Consider the following 18330-nt stretch of genomic DNA (forward strand, 5'->3'; position numbering starts at 1 on the left):
CCCTGTTCAGGGAAGTTTTTAATGTATGATATTTTAGTGTTTTTTGGTTTCTATGGAAGCCGCCCAGAGTGGCTGGGGAAACCCAGCCAGATGGGCGGGGTACAAATAATAAATTATTATTATTATATTATTATAACAGGGAATATCTTTTAGTTTTTATTTTAAGCAAGATCCAAAAGGGCCACCCCCCAGGATCCTCCTAGGATTCCTCCTCATATTGCAGAGGATGCAACTCCTGAATCCTCGTCCAAATTTTGGACCCTGCCATCTCCCCTTTCCCTCCAGATTCACACCTGCTCGCTGTCTGGGTTGACACTGACCATGATTGATGGCAGTGGAATGTTTAATTCCCCATTGGAGGGGGAAGGAAGGAGTTGGGTTTGACTCCATCGTATCTTGAGTCATATCCTTTATTAACAAGAAGCACAGTATCCCTTTTTTTTAATAGCAGCACAGTAATTTGCCGTCCGTCTCAGTCACAGCTGCCACTAGGGAGAAATTACCTTGACGCTTTAGATTGGATACCCTCTGGATGCGAGCTTGGTGTAAAAAGATTTTCCAGGTTTGTTTTGGGAACATGTGGATAGCTGCATGCATGCAAGACTTAACACCTGTGCGTGCGTTGGTCCTGGAAGACAATACTGTATGCTTGGTAGCTGGTTTTTTAAATAAAAAAATCAACATAGTTTGGAAAAAAGCAAAACAAAACCCGGAACATTTCCCAGAACTAAACAGGCATTGTGGTTTTAAGGTGGTGCCTTGTTGTGGCCGGAGTTTGTGCAGAGTCATGGCACACACACACACACACACAAATAGCTACTTTGCAGAAATCATATGCACTGCCCCAACCCACCCTCAGACTCAGTCTAACCTAACCTAATCTGTGATTGATTATGCGGGGCAGGGCTTACCTGCCCCCCCCCCCCAATATGTTATTCAAGTTGGCACCTCTGCTTGCATGCTAGCTTTCTGTCTGCAAGGATTTTTTTTTTTAAAAAAAGTACGAACATTCCACAAAGTATGGTCTTCCCTCACAGTCTGAAATGGTACAGCCCAGAGACAAGTTTGCCACCTCAATGAGAACTAGGTCCTTGGCTGAACGAGTACTTGAATCCTGCCCGAGTGCAACACTTGCACTCACTTTGTCTCTCTCATCAGTCTTTAGGGAAAAGAAATTGGGAAGGTGAACGGTAAAGAAGGGATTTTGATCTCTCCTTTTCAGCACACTGTTTGCTTTCACTGATGGAAGTGTCCCCAAGTCACGGCTGCTGGATAAATAATTGCCAGAGAAATGAGGATTTGTACAGTTCAGAGAGAGGATGGTCTCTTGGCTAAAGCATGGCTAAATTAGGATGTTGTTTGCATCTGGCTCTGTGGGAGTAGCTAAGTTTGTGCTTCTGATTCATCCTGGTGTGACTCTATTTGGTTCCTCTATTGGGGATGGAGGCGGGGGCGGTTGCAGAGCCCTGAGGACTAGCTTGTTGGCACTTTATACATGGGAAGAGTTTGTAAGACTAAGTCACCAGCACCTGGGAAAGATTCTTTCATGTTGCAGGTCTGTTCCACTGTGAACAGCTCTTCTGAATGTTTAGTCAGAATCTCCTTTCTTTGCCATTTTATTCCACTACAGTGGTACCTCGGGTTACATACGCTTCAGGTTACAGACTCCGCTAACCCAGAAATAGTACCTCAGGTTAAGAACTTTGCTTCAGGATGAGAACAGAAATCGTGCGGCGGCAGCGGAGGCCCCATTAGCTAAAATGGTGCTTCAAGTTAAGAACAGTTTCAGGTTAAGAACGGACCTCCAGAACGAATTAAGTACTTAACCCAAGGTACCACTGTAATTGGACTCCTACCATCCGGAGCAGGAGAAAACATGATGGCGCCATCTTCCATGTGACAGCCCTTTAGATATATCTCCTCTCAGTCTCCTTTTTTCCAGGCTAAATATGTCCAACTCCCTCATCCATTCCTCATGAGGCTTGGTTTCTAGACCCTTGATCATTCTTGATCACCCTCCTCTGCACACCTTCCAGATTGTCAACATCCTTCTTAAATTGTGGTGCCCAGAATTGGACACAGTATTCCAGGTGGGGTCCGACCAAGGCAGAATAGAATGGTACTATTACTTCCCTTGATCTGGACACTTGACTTTTGTTGATTTAGCCTAGAATAGCATTTCTTCTTTTGCTGCTGCATCACACTGTTGGCTTGAGTCAAGCTTGTAGTCTACTAAGACCCCTTGATCCTTTTCACATGTATTACTGGCAAGCCAGGTGTCCCCCATTGTTTATTTGTGAATCTGGTTCTTCCTGCCAAAGTGCGGAACCTGACATTTGTCCCCATTGAAATTCATTTTGTTGGTTTGGTTCCATCTCTTCAACCTGTTAAGAGCATCTTGAACCCTGATGCTGTCACCTGATTATCTACCGCTCCCAGTTTTTGTCTCATCTGCAAATTTGACAAGCATCCACTTAATTCGTTCATGCAAATCAAGGAGTTTTTGTTGAGGGATGGGCTGCTGAATATTCCCACCAGATCGCTGTTTCTCAGCCCTACATGTTTGCTAATTAGCAAAGCCAAAACTGCAGGAAGCCTGTGATTAAGATCTCTTGGTTTCTATCCAAGCCTTGATTCTCGGTAATCCACATGTTCAAAGGTCTCTCTGTTTTATCTACATCTATATAAAGATGACGCGAGTGGAAAACCCCATCAATTACATTATCACTTCTTCAATTAGTGCACTGATTCAATCTTCACTTTCTCTCTTGTGCCATTAAGAAATAGCATTTGCCATGGTAAATAGAGACCCTGGCTAACAAAGAAGAATTGTCACAAGGGGAATGACCCATTAATTCATTTCCCCGTGTGATTTAAAACCATTTTATCCCCTGGTTTCGACATCGCTAGAGAAAGGAGAAGTGAGCAGTTGGCATTTGTTTGGCCTTGCTGCTCTGTGACCACGAATGGGTGTATGTCCTGCTAGCTGGAAGGATCCTCTCCTCCACCCATGTGATCCTGCCCATGTGCAAAGATCCTCGATAAATGTAGCACTGCGAGACCTGCCCCTGTCTGAAGCAGTGTTTTGCAATATTCGCTCCCTGGGAATGGTCTGCTCCCTCTCATCTTCTACAAGCTGAAGAACTGAGTCCTGCCTGAAAGGCATCTTGCTCTCTCTCTTCATAGGCTTAGCATGATTTCTCTCCAACTCCTTGGGCTATCCTGCATCATTTAAAATATTGATGGTTGCAATTAAACCAAGGCAGGAAATGCCAGCTGTAGCGCCGTCAAAATTATCCCCCCTCCCCCTGCTTATGAAAAAGGCAATGAGATCGTCTTTGTTTTCCTGCCTGCTAAAAGCATTGCTAATTTGTACTGTTTGCGGATTAGTAGACCAATGAAGGGAACATTCCTTTAATAATAATAATAAAATAATAATAATAATAATAATAATAATAATAATAATAATAATAATAATAATCTGTGTAAAAGGACATTCTTTGAAAAGGCAGAACAACGGCAAACAGCTCTTGGATATGTTGGGGAACACTCTCTTCCTCTGAGTGGGCTCGAGCCAAGAATGGCTTTTCCTAATAGCTCTGCTTTCATTTTGGTCTTGGACAGTCAGCCCAGGGAGGAGGCCTCAAATCTGTGCTGGTGACCATAGAATCAGAGAGCTGTAGAGTTGGCAGGGACCCCAATAGTCATCTAATCCCCTGCAATGGAGGAAGTGAGGGACCTCCTCTACCTGCAAAGACAAGCTCTGGCAGATTGAGCAGACAAGACCAAGAGGGGGTCCAACGGTCAAGAAAGTGGCTTCTGCACATGCTGTAGAGGGAAGTGAGGGGCAGATGGGAAGGGAGCCTGTCTAGGAGAAGGAAAACTCTGATCCTAAACCTCTGCTGCCTGGTGGGAGAAGAAAAGGCTAAGAGGTAAATGCTACACAAACCCAGATTGGAGTCCCTAAGACTCCAAGGCTCCTTGTATGCCTCCTTCTAGCAACTCCTGCAGCCAAGCTGGTGCCAAACGTCTTGCTCTTTGGACCACATCAGCGAGGCTGAAAGGGGGGTCCTGTCATCTGGGCAGCCCAGGATCTCCTGGGACAGGGGTTGGCAAGGTTTACTGGCCATGGGCCGGATCACTCCCACGGAGATCGTCCGTGGGCCGGACTGGCGCAGCGCAATGCCGTAAATCGTGTCTGCGCAGAAGCGATTTTCGGCGTCTGGACATGCACAGACGTGATTTCTGGTATCTGTGTGTGTGCAGACGCCACTTCCGGCGCCACTCAGCGAGTCCTCGCACCGCGCTGCACTGCTTTAGTGCAGTGCGTGGGGGACTTTCCAAGTGGGCGGCTCAGTTTGTGGGTGGCTCATGGGCTGGTAAAACTGTTTTCGTGGGCTGCATCTGGCCCATGGGCCACACGTTGCCGACCCCTGTCCTGAGAGGTCACAGCAGTTTGACTTCACCCCTAGAGGCACACTCCATTGCCTCTCAAGGCAGACAGATGCCAATATGTTCCTCATCCTTTTTCCGATGAGCTCAGTGCTCCACAGGTATGGGGGTTTCACATGCACCCTGTAAGAGAGAGTGATTGACCCATGGTCACCCTATGATCTTCATTGCCAGGAATTTGAACTCAGACCCCTGGGGCTCTGGCAGCCAGACGCCGGCATCACCTGCTCCTCTCAATGTGCTGCGGCGCCAGCAAGGCAGATGGCCACAGGGAGGCACGACAAATTCTGGCGAACCGCAGACAAACGGATGTGCAGGTTCCATTTTTGGGCGAGACCACACGCACCAAAGTGCAGAAGGGGAAATCATTTTAGCATCCTCTTTTCTGCAGAATGTTGCAACGTTCGAAAGAGCAGTAGGAAAACAATGTAATGCAACGCAAGTCAGCCTCCTGGGAAGAAGGAAGAGCCGCCGTTCCTTGGAGGAACCGATGCAGCTTCAAAAGCTGGCACTGCTCAGTTTCTGTTTTCGTAAAGGCATTGCAAAGATTCTGCAAGGAGGCTGCAATCTTGTATGCATGCACCTGAGAGTTCAGAAAGTCCCACTGAGCTCAGCAAGACTTGCTCCTGACTTGGTATGGATAAGAGCCAGGGTGGTCTAGTGGTTAGAATGTCGGACTAGGACCCGGGAGACCCGGGTTCAAGTCCCCACTTGTGGACGTGAAGCTCTGTCAGTGCCTCTCAGTATAACCTAGTAGCCTTCAATTCTGACCAAACTGCGGGAGGCAGTGGAAGACAGGAGTGCCTGGCGTGCTCTGGTCCAGGGGGTCACGAAGAGTCGGGCACGACTGAACGACTAAACCGTCCTCTCCTGCTACACCCTTGGAGAACCTCCTCTAACCACTGTCCTGTGCTGCATCTCATAACTAAAGAGTTTTTTGTTCTGTGCTTGCCCCCAGGCTGTGCCCACCCAGAAGGTTTTGGTGTCTGGCCCAGATTTGGTGCTGGATCTCAGCATCCTCTCCAGCTGCCTCCTTGCCTTAGGTAAAGGGACCCCTGACCATTAGGTCCAATCGTGGCTGACTCTGGGGTTGCAGCACTCATCTCGCTTTATTGGCTGAGGGAGCTGGCGTACAGCTTCCAGGTCATGTGGCCAGCATGACTAAGCCGCTTCTGGCGAACCAGAGCAGCGCACAGAAATGCTGTTTCCCTTCCCACTGGAGCGGTACCTATTGATCTACTTGCACTTTGACGTGCTTTTGAACTGCTAGGTTGGCAGGAGCAGGGACCGAGCAACGGGAGCTCACCCTGTCACGGGGATTCGAACTGCTGACTTTCTGATCAGCAAGTCCTAGGCTCTGTGGTTTAACCCACAGCGCCACCCTACTGAGCAGTGAAAAGTGTGTGAGGATGGCCACTGCAGGCCACTTTCGAACGGACCCTTTTTACATCCAGCTAGGCTGCCTGAGACCCGGAGTTCGCACACGAGCCCCAGCCCTGGCCGGTTCCCTCCTAGCACTGGAGCACGCATGCAGCTAGACCTGAGCGTCATCCAAACACCATCTCAAGTAGATGTTTTATCCCTTCCAAAACTGCACCTGTGCATATTTCTACCCAATGCAGAATCATGCTGCAATAAGACGACTCTGCACTGCAGCAAGAGAACGTTGTTAGAATCCTAGAACTGGAGCGTGGGAAGGGGTTCCCAAAGGTCCTCTAGCCCAGCCCAATGCAATGCAGGATCCCTGACAGGTGGCTGTTCAACCTCTGCTCATCTTCCCCCACCTCTAAAACTTGCACTAATCCAGATGTAGCTAAAGTCACTTGTCGTATTTTTTGCTGCAAGGCAGTTCCCCCGTTCATCCTGCATACAAGCATTCAGTGCTCTGTGCGGCTTCGTAACCATGGCAACCGGTCCGAATGAATCGGCAGGATCCGCTCAGCCCTCTGCTAGATTGGGGAGAGGTTTTTTATTCAGTGAGTGACTTCGTGTACCTCCTCGTCCTCTGGGCTCCTTTTACAGCTTATGAAATTACAAAACGCAGGCCAAGGTTTCCGACAATAAAACCACTTATAAGCTACACAAAACAACAGCGGGAGAGAGGGCCATGTAGAATACAGAATAATCGCAGCAGCATAAAACCAGCTTTAATAGCAAGGGGGAAGAAGCTGGGGGAAGAATTTTTTTAAGCACCAGAGGAATATGGCCATTGTTAAGTCTGGGGGAATAAAAAGTTCTTATTGCAAAAAAAGGGCACATGTGTCGTGGCAATTGTAGCAATGCACAATTGGAAAGCGAAATACTGTCTCCAGTTATTATGGGTTGTAGCTTTGATTCCACCCGTAGCTCATTGTTTTGGCTCCTTACATCTCCCGTTGTTGTGGTTGTTGTTGTGTTAGCCTGTTCAACAATAAACAGCCTCTTGCTCTGGGCCTACAAAGTAAGTAATTTGCATTGTAGGAAATAAGAACCTGCATTGCAGAGGGTTGGACTAGATGACCCTTGGGGTACATACGGTACCTATAATTCTATGATACCAAGAACTTAAGAGCCACCATGGCTGTTATAGGCTGAGCTGGCATGAAGTCAGATATATCTATATATGAATTTTCTATTGTCCTAAATCAGCATAGATCTGATTTAGTGTGTTAATGAGACTTTAGTAAAGAAGAGTCATGTCTTGATAATTTTGTATTGATTTGAAATAAAGTGGTGGAAAAAGTTTCCCACTTGGAAAAGGAGTTGCACTAAAATATTAGATTGCGGGTGGGGGTAGGGGCGCTCAATAACGTGCACTTGCAAGTATGTCTCCTCAGGAGTAAGTTCCATTGAGTTAAATTGGCTTCCGTGCTGGTAAATGGATATAGGACTGCAGCTTTGGTGGGGTTTCAGTGTTACGTTTGAACAAATTCAGAATTTTACTTGGCTTTTAAAAATTAGAATTCTTGCAGCTACTTTAAGTGTTTTCCTACATTAGATTTCAAGGGGGGGGGGGAGAGAGGATTGAAAACTGTTAGCGCACCAATTTTGCAGTGCCTGAAGAGCTGAGCACACAATTATATTTGCTTCCTAGCAATGGGCACCTGGAAAAAGTTAATCATCAATTTGATTTAGATTTGACTGCTCTGTTTGACCTGCATTGTGTTCTATTCAGCATGCAACCTGTTAATTTATGAAACAATCAAGGCCGGTGTTATGTACTGAAGTTCTCACCCTGGGCCAGCAGGGGGGTACTGTAGATAGTTATGCAAATAAGGGATCAAAAGTGACGTTCAGTGATTGGATAGTTTTAGAAAATTGTTACAGTTACATTGTACTGGAGCTCTATATAAGCAGGCTGACTGAACCCTTCAGTTCAGTTCTGTCCTGTCCTATGAATAAACAAGAGCAGTTTGAAGAATCGCTGTGTCGTCTGATATGTTCACCCACAACTTAACAGCTGGATTTAGGTTTGACGAGGCCCTAAACTGCTGGAGGTAATGGGGCCCTTTATATAGCAGGCGAGGCCCATTACTTACATCATAGGAGCCTACACAACACAAAACACTGTTGCTGTATGTAGGTTTCATTTTATTTGTTTTTTATCTTCTATTTTGGAAATGTACATCCAGGGGTTTTTTTTCTTTAAATTTTTGGGGCCCCCAAGAGAGTGGGACCCTAAGCGATAGCTTGTTTAGCTTATACGTAAACCCAGCACTGGGAAACAATGTATTTCTAAAAGTAGAATATTTTTGGCAGAAAAAATACGATGGGAAAGTCTTCCGTCCTGCATCGCTGCCAGTGGTAGATGTGTTGCCGTAAATTCTCTAGGAATCTTATTCTTTGGTCTTCCCTTTCATAGCATCCATCTTCTTTATTTTCTTGTAGATAACAAGCTCTTGGAAAAATCCAACCTGGAAAACCTCACTGCAAAGCTGCAAGCTAAATCTCTGGATAACTTGCGAGGATTCCCTCCCAGGTATCAAAACCTCAGTTCTCTCCCTGTCTTTGTGTCAATATGTAGTTTAGCCACTGGGCAGTCCTGGCTTTAGTGGGTAGGAGTCGGGAGTTTCCTGTTGCTGTTCTGCTCTATTTTTCTTTTTCTTTTTCTTGCTTCCTGTGACACCCGCGCTGGGTGATGGTTGGCAGGCTCAGAGGCCTCTTCTCTCTTCCCCCTCACCATGACTGTGCAGGAATTTTACTCGGTTGTGGAAGTAAACACACAGGCAACTGGTCTTGGCACCGCACAGGACCAAAATAACTCAGAATAGCAGCGGCTGTGCCTTGCACGTTTACAATGGGCGCTTTTTCCCATTTGCACAAGTCTTCCAAGGCTAATTCAGCTCTGCCTCCCTCCTGAGCAGAATCTGTGCTGAGTCAGGGACCTTGGCAGTACCAGGGTTGCCTTGGGAGGGTGTGTGTTCAAATTCTGCTGGCTGCAGATTAGTAGTAGCACATCTGAATTTCCTTCTCATGCACCCGGTCCGAGTGATAAGTAGGGCTGGGCGATATCTGGTTTTCAGTATCTTGATATATCACCAGTGTTATGACAATTGTAAGGTCTAAATGATCATAAATGTACCCAGCAAACACATGTATAAATATATAAACCACATGTCTGAAACAGTACAGGAAAACTGTCCTAAAGCCATTTTGACTCTTTCAGTGACCTCAGATATTCCTCTGCGGTTTGGATGGAAATGAGAAAGCCCCCCCCCCCCCATCTTTGTCTCTGTGCTCACAAATCCTGCCTTAAGGGCACATTTGTGTATGAATAGGGTGAGACTGTGACTTGGACTCAGGAATTAAGTATTTGTCGCAAAAGAATAGCCACGCTGTCCAGGTAAAACCATTAACAGGTTTCCTGCCAGACAGGATTCTGCTGTAGACCGCCTCCTTCTGTGACGTATGTATGATATTTTGAGGGGTGGTCTTGGGCTCCAGGGTGGGCAATTTCAAAAGTCTATATAAGGGCTTATGCACCATTGTTCTGGCTCCCTCCTCCCTCCTGTGTGTGGTGAGTGGGGAACCTGTTGCAACAGTTTAATAAAATTAGGCTCACTAGTTGCTTTGCTTCACAATATTCTCTGGTTGGCCTCTGTTATTTTCTCCTACCAATAAAGAACCTACATAAGGACTCTATACGGGATCTTGGGTACCCCATAAGAGAAAAGAAGCAGCTTTTTTCTTATAATACCAGCTAAGAATCACGATATACTCTGGTACCTCGGGTTACATATGCTTCAGGTTACATACGCTTCAGGTTGCAGATTCCGCTAACCCAGAAATATTACCTCGGGTTAAGAACTTTGCTTCAGGATGAGAACAGAAATCGTGCTCTGGCAGCGGGAGGCCCCATTAGCTAAAGTGGTGCTTCAGGTTAAGAACAGTTTCAGGTTAAGAACGGACCTCCGGAACGAATTAAATACTTAACCCAAGGTACCACTGTACTGATATTTCACAATGTCTGAAATAAGGATGGAGTTAGGTAAAGACATTGGCTGGCTTCATGGTTTTTCCCACATTGTGATTTTTGCATAGCAGACATGCATACATCATGATTCGCGATATATTGCCAGGTCAAAAATCATGAAACTGATATGGGCTGCAAACCGGTTTTCTATGATGTATCGCCTAGCCCAAACACACATCATGATTCACGATATATTGTCAGGTAAAAAACTATGAAACCGATATCACTTCAAACCGGTTTTGGATGATACATCAATAGATCACCCAGCCCTAGTGATAAGCGTTTTTTCACTCTCAATTCACATAGCACTAAAAGAAGCACCTCAGTTACGTTCAAGAATAGTTTCTGATCTCTTAAACTCATGCCCCCATTGCAGCCTGCAGGGGTCCCTGCGTCTGCGAGGCTCTTATTTCTTGGGGCACTGCAAAGAATACAATATGTAAGAACAGAATACTGCAAAGAACAGAATACAGAAGAACAGTCCTGTATACCTGAAGAAGTGTCTCCATTGTTCTGCCCGGACACTGAGGTCCAGCTCCGAGGGCCTTCTGGTGGTTCCCTCCCTGCAAGAAGTGAAGTTACAGGGAACCAGGCAGAGGGCCTTCTCGGTGGTGGCCTGTGGAACACCCTCCCACCAGATGTCAAGGAAATAAACAACTACCTGACTTTTAGAAGACATCTGAAGACAGCCCTGTTTAGGGAAGTTTTTAATGTTTAATGCTGTATTGTGGGAGCCTCCCAGAGTGGCTGGGGAAATAATAAATTATTATTATTATCCTTGCCTCACAGTGTCCAGCCAGAAAGGGGGAACATGTAGTTTTCTCACACAAAGAAGTATAGCATTTGTACATTTTCCTCAGGTCTTACCACTGTTAGAAACTTTCCCTTTTTCAAAGGAAATCTGGGTGTCTGAGGTTTTTGGTTCATCTGGGGTCGAAGGGGGCGGTTTTCCCCCACCCAGGACACCCACACCCAGTGTGTGTGTGTGGAGAGCTGCCACAGCAAAAGATGACGGAGAAAGTGGATTAAGAGAAATCTCTTTTATGACGCTGGAACTGAATCAATTAAATTGATTGGCAACAGATTTTGCACAGACAAAGGGAAGCCTGTCTTCAAACAGCACATAGAGGAGGCACGGAATTCACTGGTTAGCGGCTTTGAATTAGAAACAAAAAGGCATTCTCCAGAAGTTGATTTTCCATGCCCAATATTAATTTCCATGACTGCAAGAACTGTGGGGTTCACACAGACTGTTGGTTGCACAGATTAATTCATGGAGCGCGGACCTGGGAGCCTTGCTGTCTAAACAAAGCCTCTATTTTTTAAGGCAACATGCCTCTGGGTACCAGATGATGGGGAGGGTTTGCTCCTTTCAGCCCTGCTTGCGGGCTTCTTCGTGCGGTGCGTGGTTCAACTGTGGAACTCCCTGCCACAGGAGGCAGTGATGGCAACCAAGCTGGATGGCTTTTAAAGAGGATAGGACAAATTCACAGAGGGCTATTGATGACCGGTGGCTACTCTGATTTTCTCACCTGAATTTGCTTGTGTTTCTGCAGATCCATCCAGGAGACCACTGACTGTTTCTTGGGTGCAGTCTTGGGCTCTGCAGAAACGACGGAGAGCCTGAAGGGGATTCATGAGAGACATTTGGCGGAGCTGGAAAGCATCAACGGAGAGGTAAGCTGAGACAGGATTGGGCCTGGGGATCTGGGGGAGACACCTCTCCCACATCCAAGGAACAGGAGAAGCCAAGGAAATGGGACAGAAAGGGGTAAGCAGAATTATTCATTGGTCCAGAGTAGGGTGGATTTGATTTAAATCAATTTAAATCACTAGCCAGTCAGACTTGATTTAAATCATTATTATTTTTTACAGAAAGACTCATTTTTGCTGGTATAATCTTAATATTTACAACCAGATGAAGGTTTCATTTTTGGAATAATAAATCTTCAGAGTAGTTTTTACAGTTATATCAAAAATAACTGATTTGGTTATAACTATTAGAAATACATTGATAATTATGAAATTATTGTGAGGTTTAATAAGTTAACTGTTTACATTTGGACAACTTTCCTGCTGTAGTTTATTGGAAGGAGAAAAATAATCATTAGTAACAATTTAAACAATTAATTAAACTAAAACAATAACATAGCATATGTATCCTGTTTGTTAACTGATGTGGTTAAACAATTTTTTAAATAAAAAAACTTAGACTGAGTTTTGGCAGGCATGAAAAACTTAAAACAAACCCTTATTTCCTGATGAATAGCCTTTGGACTATAATGTAACTTAAATAGAAAACTATCTTTAGAAAGATTTTTCCTCCAAAAGCATTTTATATTAAAAATTCAATTTAAATAAAAAAATCCAATTTAAATTTTAAAAAATCCGATTTTTTAAAATCATTGATTTTTATCCACCCTAGTTCACAGCACATCCTCAGTAAGGCAATTACCCTTTGGACTGTGCAGATCTTTGAATCCAGCTCAAAATGTGTCAGAAGATCTGCAAAATCTTGACGTGTTGTAGGATAGCAAATTTTTGTGCGAACTTAAACAACACTAATAGCAGACTCAGGACAGAGCAGGCATATGAATAAACAGATGTTTAAATGTTGACGGACCAAAAATAAGGTCCATCACCCAGTGCCGGATTTACATATAAGCTAAACAATCTATAGCTTAGGGCCCATTCTCTTGGGATCCCCCCAAAAAATGTAAAGGGGAAAAAAACTGGATGTACATTTCCAAAATATAAGATAAAAAAACAAAGAAAATACAACCTACATACAACAACAGTTGTGTAGGCTCCTATGATGTAAGTCATGGGCCCCGCCTGCTATCCTGCTCCCTAAAATATCACTGATTTTCTCATTTCTATATATAGGGTGCCTACATTCTGCATGTATTTCAGTGCAACAATGTCTTTGATAAAATACATCTTTTGTTATGTGCAAATGACTTTAGCTACCTATTAGGTCCCTACATTACCATATAGCTTATATTCAGCACAAAAAAACCTGACAATTTGCTGTTGACAAAGGACAGCTGGACATAGAAAGGGCCCCATTACCTTCAGTAGCTGAGGGCAGGCACCCCCAAACTCGGCCCTCCAGCTGTTTTGGGACTACAATTCCTATCATCCCTAGCTAACAGGACTAGTGGTCAGGGATGATGGGAATTGTAGTCCCAAAACATCCGGAGGGCCGAGTTTGGGGATGCCTGACTTAGGGCCTCATCAAACCTAAATCCAGCCCTGCCATCGCCCATTCCAGCTTCTTGTTTCCCTGATGCCTTCACCTTCTCCAGGATGTCTCCCCTCCAAGGCATGATCCAGTCTTTCATTGAAGGAGAAGCCTGCAGACCAAACTGACCAGGGGACCCTTCTCTGTTCTTTTTCAGCTTGCCTACAGCATCTATGAATGGAACTTGCAGCTCCAAGCGAAAGATGCCGAACTGGAGGAACAGAGGGGCAGGTAACATTCCTCCGTCCGGCTGCTTCTATAGCGCAACGCCTCTTTTCGATTCTTTCTTTTTTTGGTGGGGGCAAGGGTGGGAGAAGTTCTACCCTTCAGGTCCAGGACGGACAGAATACAGTCATACCTCTGGTTAAAGTTGCTTCAGGTTGAGTGTTTTCGGGTTGCGCTCCGTGGCGACCCAGAAGCAATGGAGCGCGTTACTTCCGGGTTTTGCTGCTCGCGCATGCGCAGACGCTCAAAAGGACGTCGCGCGCATGCACGGAAGCGGGTTGTGTTCGCTTCAGGATGCGAACGGGGCTCCGGAACGGATCCCGTTCACATCCAGAGGTACCACTGTAATAATTTAATTTTGAAAAGGTAAGGAGACTCTGTTTCCACAAATTCCTGCTCAACAAACCCCCTCCCTGCCTCCACAGTTGATGGCAGCAGTGCTTCTTGGAAATCACAGGAGGGGAGAGCTGCTCTTCGTTTGAATCCCGCTTGCGGGTTTCCCATAATAGGCCCCTGGTTGTCCCCTGGGAGAACCGGATGTTGGGCTGGAAGGGCCTCATCCAGCCGGCTCTTCCGACGCCCTGCCTTCACCCTGTGCTTTGGTCTGCTCCAGGCTGGCCGGTCTGAGTGGGCACGTCTCTGAGCTAGAGGCTGAGCATCGCCTGCTGCGGGAGCAGGTGGAGGAGCTGAGCCGCAGGATGGCGGCCATGAAAGACGACTACGTCTCTCTGCACCAGCACTACCTGCAGCAGGACGGGGAGTTCCGCCGGGCGGCCGAGAGAGGCCTGGAGCTGCTCAGGTGCTTCATGCAGAAGAAAGCGGAGGCTGCCGAGCACAGGAACAAGGCCCTTGAGAGGTGGGTGACCTCCGAAACGGGGAGGGCGGTCAGGGCGTGGGGGGCATCAGCAGTTCAGATCCGGAGAGCTGGAACGGGGGAAGTGTGGGCTGAAGTGCCCCCTGCTGGCTGGCTGAATGAATGAATCTTTATTTGCGTCAGCCATCGGCCACAGCAATAAAACGACATTACAATATTCAAAGAATAGAAAGAAAAGTCAATTACCGTATTTTTTGCTCTATAAGACTCACTTTTTCCCTCCTAAAAAGTAAGGGGAAATCTGTGTGCATCTTATGGAGCGAATGCAGGCTGTGCAGCTATCCCAGAAGCCAGAACAGCAAGAGGGATTGCTGCTTTCACTGCACAGCGATCCCTCTTGCTGTTCCGGCTTTTGAGATTCAGAATTTTTTTTCTTGTTTTCCTCCTCCAAAAACTAGGTGCGTCTTATGGTCTGGTGCGTCTTATAGAGCGAAAAATACGGTATATAAAATACATTTTAGGGTTTTCAATCCGTAGTCAAATAGTGGATCTTATTCTGATTGTCCCAGCTAAAAACCTTGCCACCTTTGCTGTCACCTGCTCATCTTGATCTGCCAAGAGAAAAGACACTGTGACAGTGGCTGGGCGAACCGGAATGGATAATAAAAAAGGGGAGATGTCTTTATAAAGATTGCAAGCCAGAAGGGCCTGCACCACCGATTCGATACTGCCATTTCCACAGGGACATAAGTGTTTTTCATGTGGAATCTGTTGGAATCGTCCCTCCAGTACAGCCCAGGGCAATACATTCAATCTTTCGAAAGTAAAAGCGACCCCCTGCTGGCTGTTTGTATGAATAGCCTTTGTGTCACAAACGGGATAAGATTGGGGAGGTGTCAGATGCTGACTCTCTCAGTGCCAAAAGATACACGTCCCAATTTTCATCAGGGTTTTGAAATACAGTCTTTGAGCAGTGAGAAACTCTAGGGTTTAACCCAGGCACTTGCCCCAAGTTTGGTTTCCTTGGAATGAAGACGACGGCATCTTTAGGATACAGTTGTACCTTGGAAGTTGAACGGAACCCATTCCAGAAGTCCGTTTGACTTCCAAAACGTTTGGAAACCAAAGCGCGGATCCTAGAACAATAGGCAGGTTTCTGCCTTCTAGGATCCTACCTGCCTATTGTTCTAGGATCCAAGCTCAGTACATAGCCCGTGACCTCACCCCATCCTTGACAGAAGCACAGCCCTGTCTCCCAAAAGGACCTGGAAAATCTAGCAAGCAGGACATATGGAAGGAGAATGCCTTGCACACCCCCTGATGCCCTTCCTCTCCTTGCAGGGCAAAGCGAGACCGGCTGGCCAAGGAGCTGAAGAAGGCAGCGAGGACCCCGGTTCGCATTAAGGTGTAAGTCATGCTTGTGGGTCCTCAAAGATCTTCGGATAATAAGAATAAGGATCATAATAATAATAATAAATTTATTTTATTATTTAGACCCTGCCCATCTGGCTGGGTTTCACCAGCCACTTTGGGCAACTCCCAACAGAATAATAATAATAATAATAATAATAATAATAATAATAATAATAATAAAGCAACAAAACATCAAACATTAAAAGCTTCCCTAAACAGGGCTGCCTTCAGATGTCTTCTAAAAAGTTTATTTCCTTGACATCTGATGGGAGGGCATTCCACAGGGTGGGTGCCACTACCGAGAAGGCCCTCTGCCTGGTTGAAAGGCAACATATATATCTATATATCTCTCTATATCATCTATCTATCTATCTATCTATCTATCTATCTATCTATCTAATCTAATCTAATCTATCTAGCCTCATCTTCCCTGTCCCCCTCTCCTCTTGGTTGAGCTGAAACAAGTTGTTGTGCTGGCCACCGAAATGTTTGTATATGAACCAGATTCTCCTGGTGATGATGCAGAGGGAGCTGCAAAGAGGCTGAGTTAATTGGTACGTTGATCGTTATGTCCCCAGGGCTGCTGGCTAATTAAATACCCAGGGGGGAGGGAGAGAGCAAGACTGCTGCTGAAATGCGCAATATTGGCCCCATGCTCCTCATGCTGTGAGCAACACCTTTCCGCCAAGACCTAAAATGCTCCAAGGCTGCTAAGTGGCAGTGCCCTGTCTCTGCAAGGCAGCTGGTTTGTCAATGTCCCTCCAGGTGGCCTCTGGGACGAAGAGACTTTTTCCTGTCATTAGGAAGGCTTGGGGAATTCCCTCTGGCTTCATCTGCACCTCCCAGATTACGTGTGCAGGTCTGGAACTTAATTTTTTTAAAATATATTTTATTTTAAATACTTCTCTAAGCAAAGTAAAGAGGGGAAAGGAAACACAAAGTACATTCAAATTGTGTATTATGAAAGAATATAAGTGAAATTAGGGACGTGGGTGGCGCTGTGGTCTAAACCACAGAGCCTAGGACTTGCAGATCAGAAGGTCGGCGGTTCAAATCCCCACGACGGGGTGAGCTCCCGTTGCTCAGTCCCTGCTCCTGCCAACCTAGCAGTTTGAAAGCACGTCAAAGTGCAAGTAGATAAATAGGTACCGCTCTGGTGGGAAGGTAAACGGCGTTTCCATGTGCTGCTCTGGTTCGCCAGAAGCGGCTTAGTCATGCTGACCACATGCCCCGGAAGCTGTACGCCGGCTCCCTCGGCCAATAAAGCGAGATGAGCGCCGCAACGCCAGAGTCGTCTGCGACTGGACCTAATGGTCAGGGGTCACCTTTACCTTTACCTATAACTGAAATTAGTATTCCAATACATAGAGATTTATTTGCAAGCTATCATATATATATATATATATATATATATATATATATATATATATATATATGTGTGTGTGTGTGTGTGCGCGCGCGCGCGCACGCGCGTACACACACACACACACACACACCATATTTTTCTGTGTATAACACGCCCCATGTATAAGACGCCCCCTATTTGGGGGGACTCCAAATGAAGAAAATGGGAGGAAATTGCCCCATGTATAAGACGACCCCCCTTTTCTTAACATAATTTTTAAAGAAAAAAATCCTAGTCTTCTACACGGAAAAGTAGGGTGTGTGTGTGTGTGTGTGTATGCAATGCAAATGTCATTATATTTCCAGATTTGGAACTTGGTTATCCACCAGCTGATACACTTCCTGAATGCACCAACACAATTTTTTAACCTTTTTAAAAAATAATAATAATAACTGAGAACCACTGTGTCGGACTAGGATCTGAGAGACCAAGGTTCAAATCCCCACTCTGCCACCAGGTGGCCTTCGGCCATTCGCTGCCTCTCAGCCTAACCTGCCTTACTACCTTGCCGTTGCTGTTGGGGGAATTAAATAGGGAGAAGCGTGTGCTGCTCCTTGAGGCCCTTGGAGAAAGAAGGTGATCTATAAATGCAATAAATACATTAAAATATTGTCGATCTTGCTCTTGTGCTCCCTAATTTTCCGCACGTTTTCTCTTTGTCAGAGAGCCAGAAGAAGGGAAGGCTGATGAGCAGAAGATGCTCCCCAGAGACGCCCAGGAGGAGCCTGGCGAAAAGGTGTGGAAAAGGCCCTTTCGGTGAGGCATGAACTGTGGTGCTCATAGTTTTTGTATTGCTATTATCGCATTAGCTTCCTTTTAAATTGGTTGGATTTTTGCATCCTTTCCTCCCATCAAAGTCTTGCAGCAACAAGAAGAACGAAGCACATAGGAAACGTGGCAGTTTAAAAAAACACGCTGATAAAAATCACTCATAAAAATCCACCTTAAGAGTCTTAAGAGCGTTTGAGGGATGCACGCAAAGGCTGCCATTGTCTTTGCTCTGGAAAAAGTGGAATTCTGTGTGGAATCTCCCTTTTGAATCTAGTCCTCGTAGGCAGAAAATTTGAGAGGGGCTTAGGCAGGGGCTACATTAAAGGTAAAGGTACCCCTGCCCATACGGGCCAGTCTTGACAGACTCTAGGGTTGTGCGCCCATCTCACTCAAGAGGCCGGGGGCCAGCGCTTGTCCGGAGACACTTCCGGGTCACGTGGCCAGCGTGACATCACTGCTCTGGCGAGCCAGAGCCGCACACGGAAACGCTGTTTACCTTCCCGCTAGTAAGCGGTCCCTATTTATCTACTTGCACCCAGGAGTGCTTTCAAACT

At 45.9% G+C, this 18330-nt stretch overlaps 1 protein-coding gene across 4 annotated transcripts in view; it reads left to right on the forward strand.

Annotated features, from left to right (window-relative positions):
• The window catches only part of ATG16L2 (autophagy related 16 like 2), a 47786-nt gene that overhangs the window by 1305 nt on the left and 28151 nt on the right, over positions 1-18330 (forward strand). For 2 of the 4 annotated variants that reach the window (XM_077926820.1, XM_028725805.2), the window contains exons 2-7: positions 8320-8410; positions 11461-11581; positions 13306-13379; positions 13987-14229; positions 15529-15594; positions 17669-17761. In XM_077926820.1, the coding sequence (XP_077782946.1) occupies positions 8320-8410; positions 11461-11581; positions 13306-13379; positions 13987-14229; positions 15529-15594; positions 17669-17761 (688 nt within the window). The remainder of the gene's footprint in view (positions 1-8319; positions 8411-11460; positions 11582-13305; positions 13380-13986; positions 14230-15528; positions 15595-17668; positions 17762-18330) is intronic. The other 2 variants (XM_077926821.1, XM_077926822.1) reach the window with 2 other exon arrangements.

This window comes from Podarcis muralis, chromosome 4 (genome assembly GCF_964188315.1).
Source record: "Podarcis muralis chromosome 4, rPodMur119.hap1.1, whole genome shotgun sequence".
In the NCBI taxonomy this organism is placed as follows: domain Eukaryota; kingdom Metazoa; phylum Chordata; class Lepidosauria; order Squamata; family Lacertidae; genus Podarcis; species Podarcis muralis.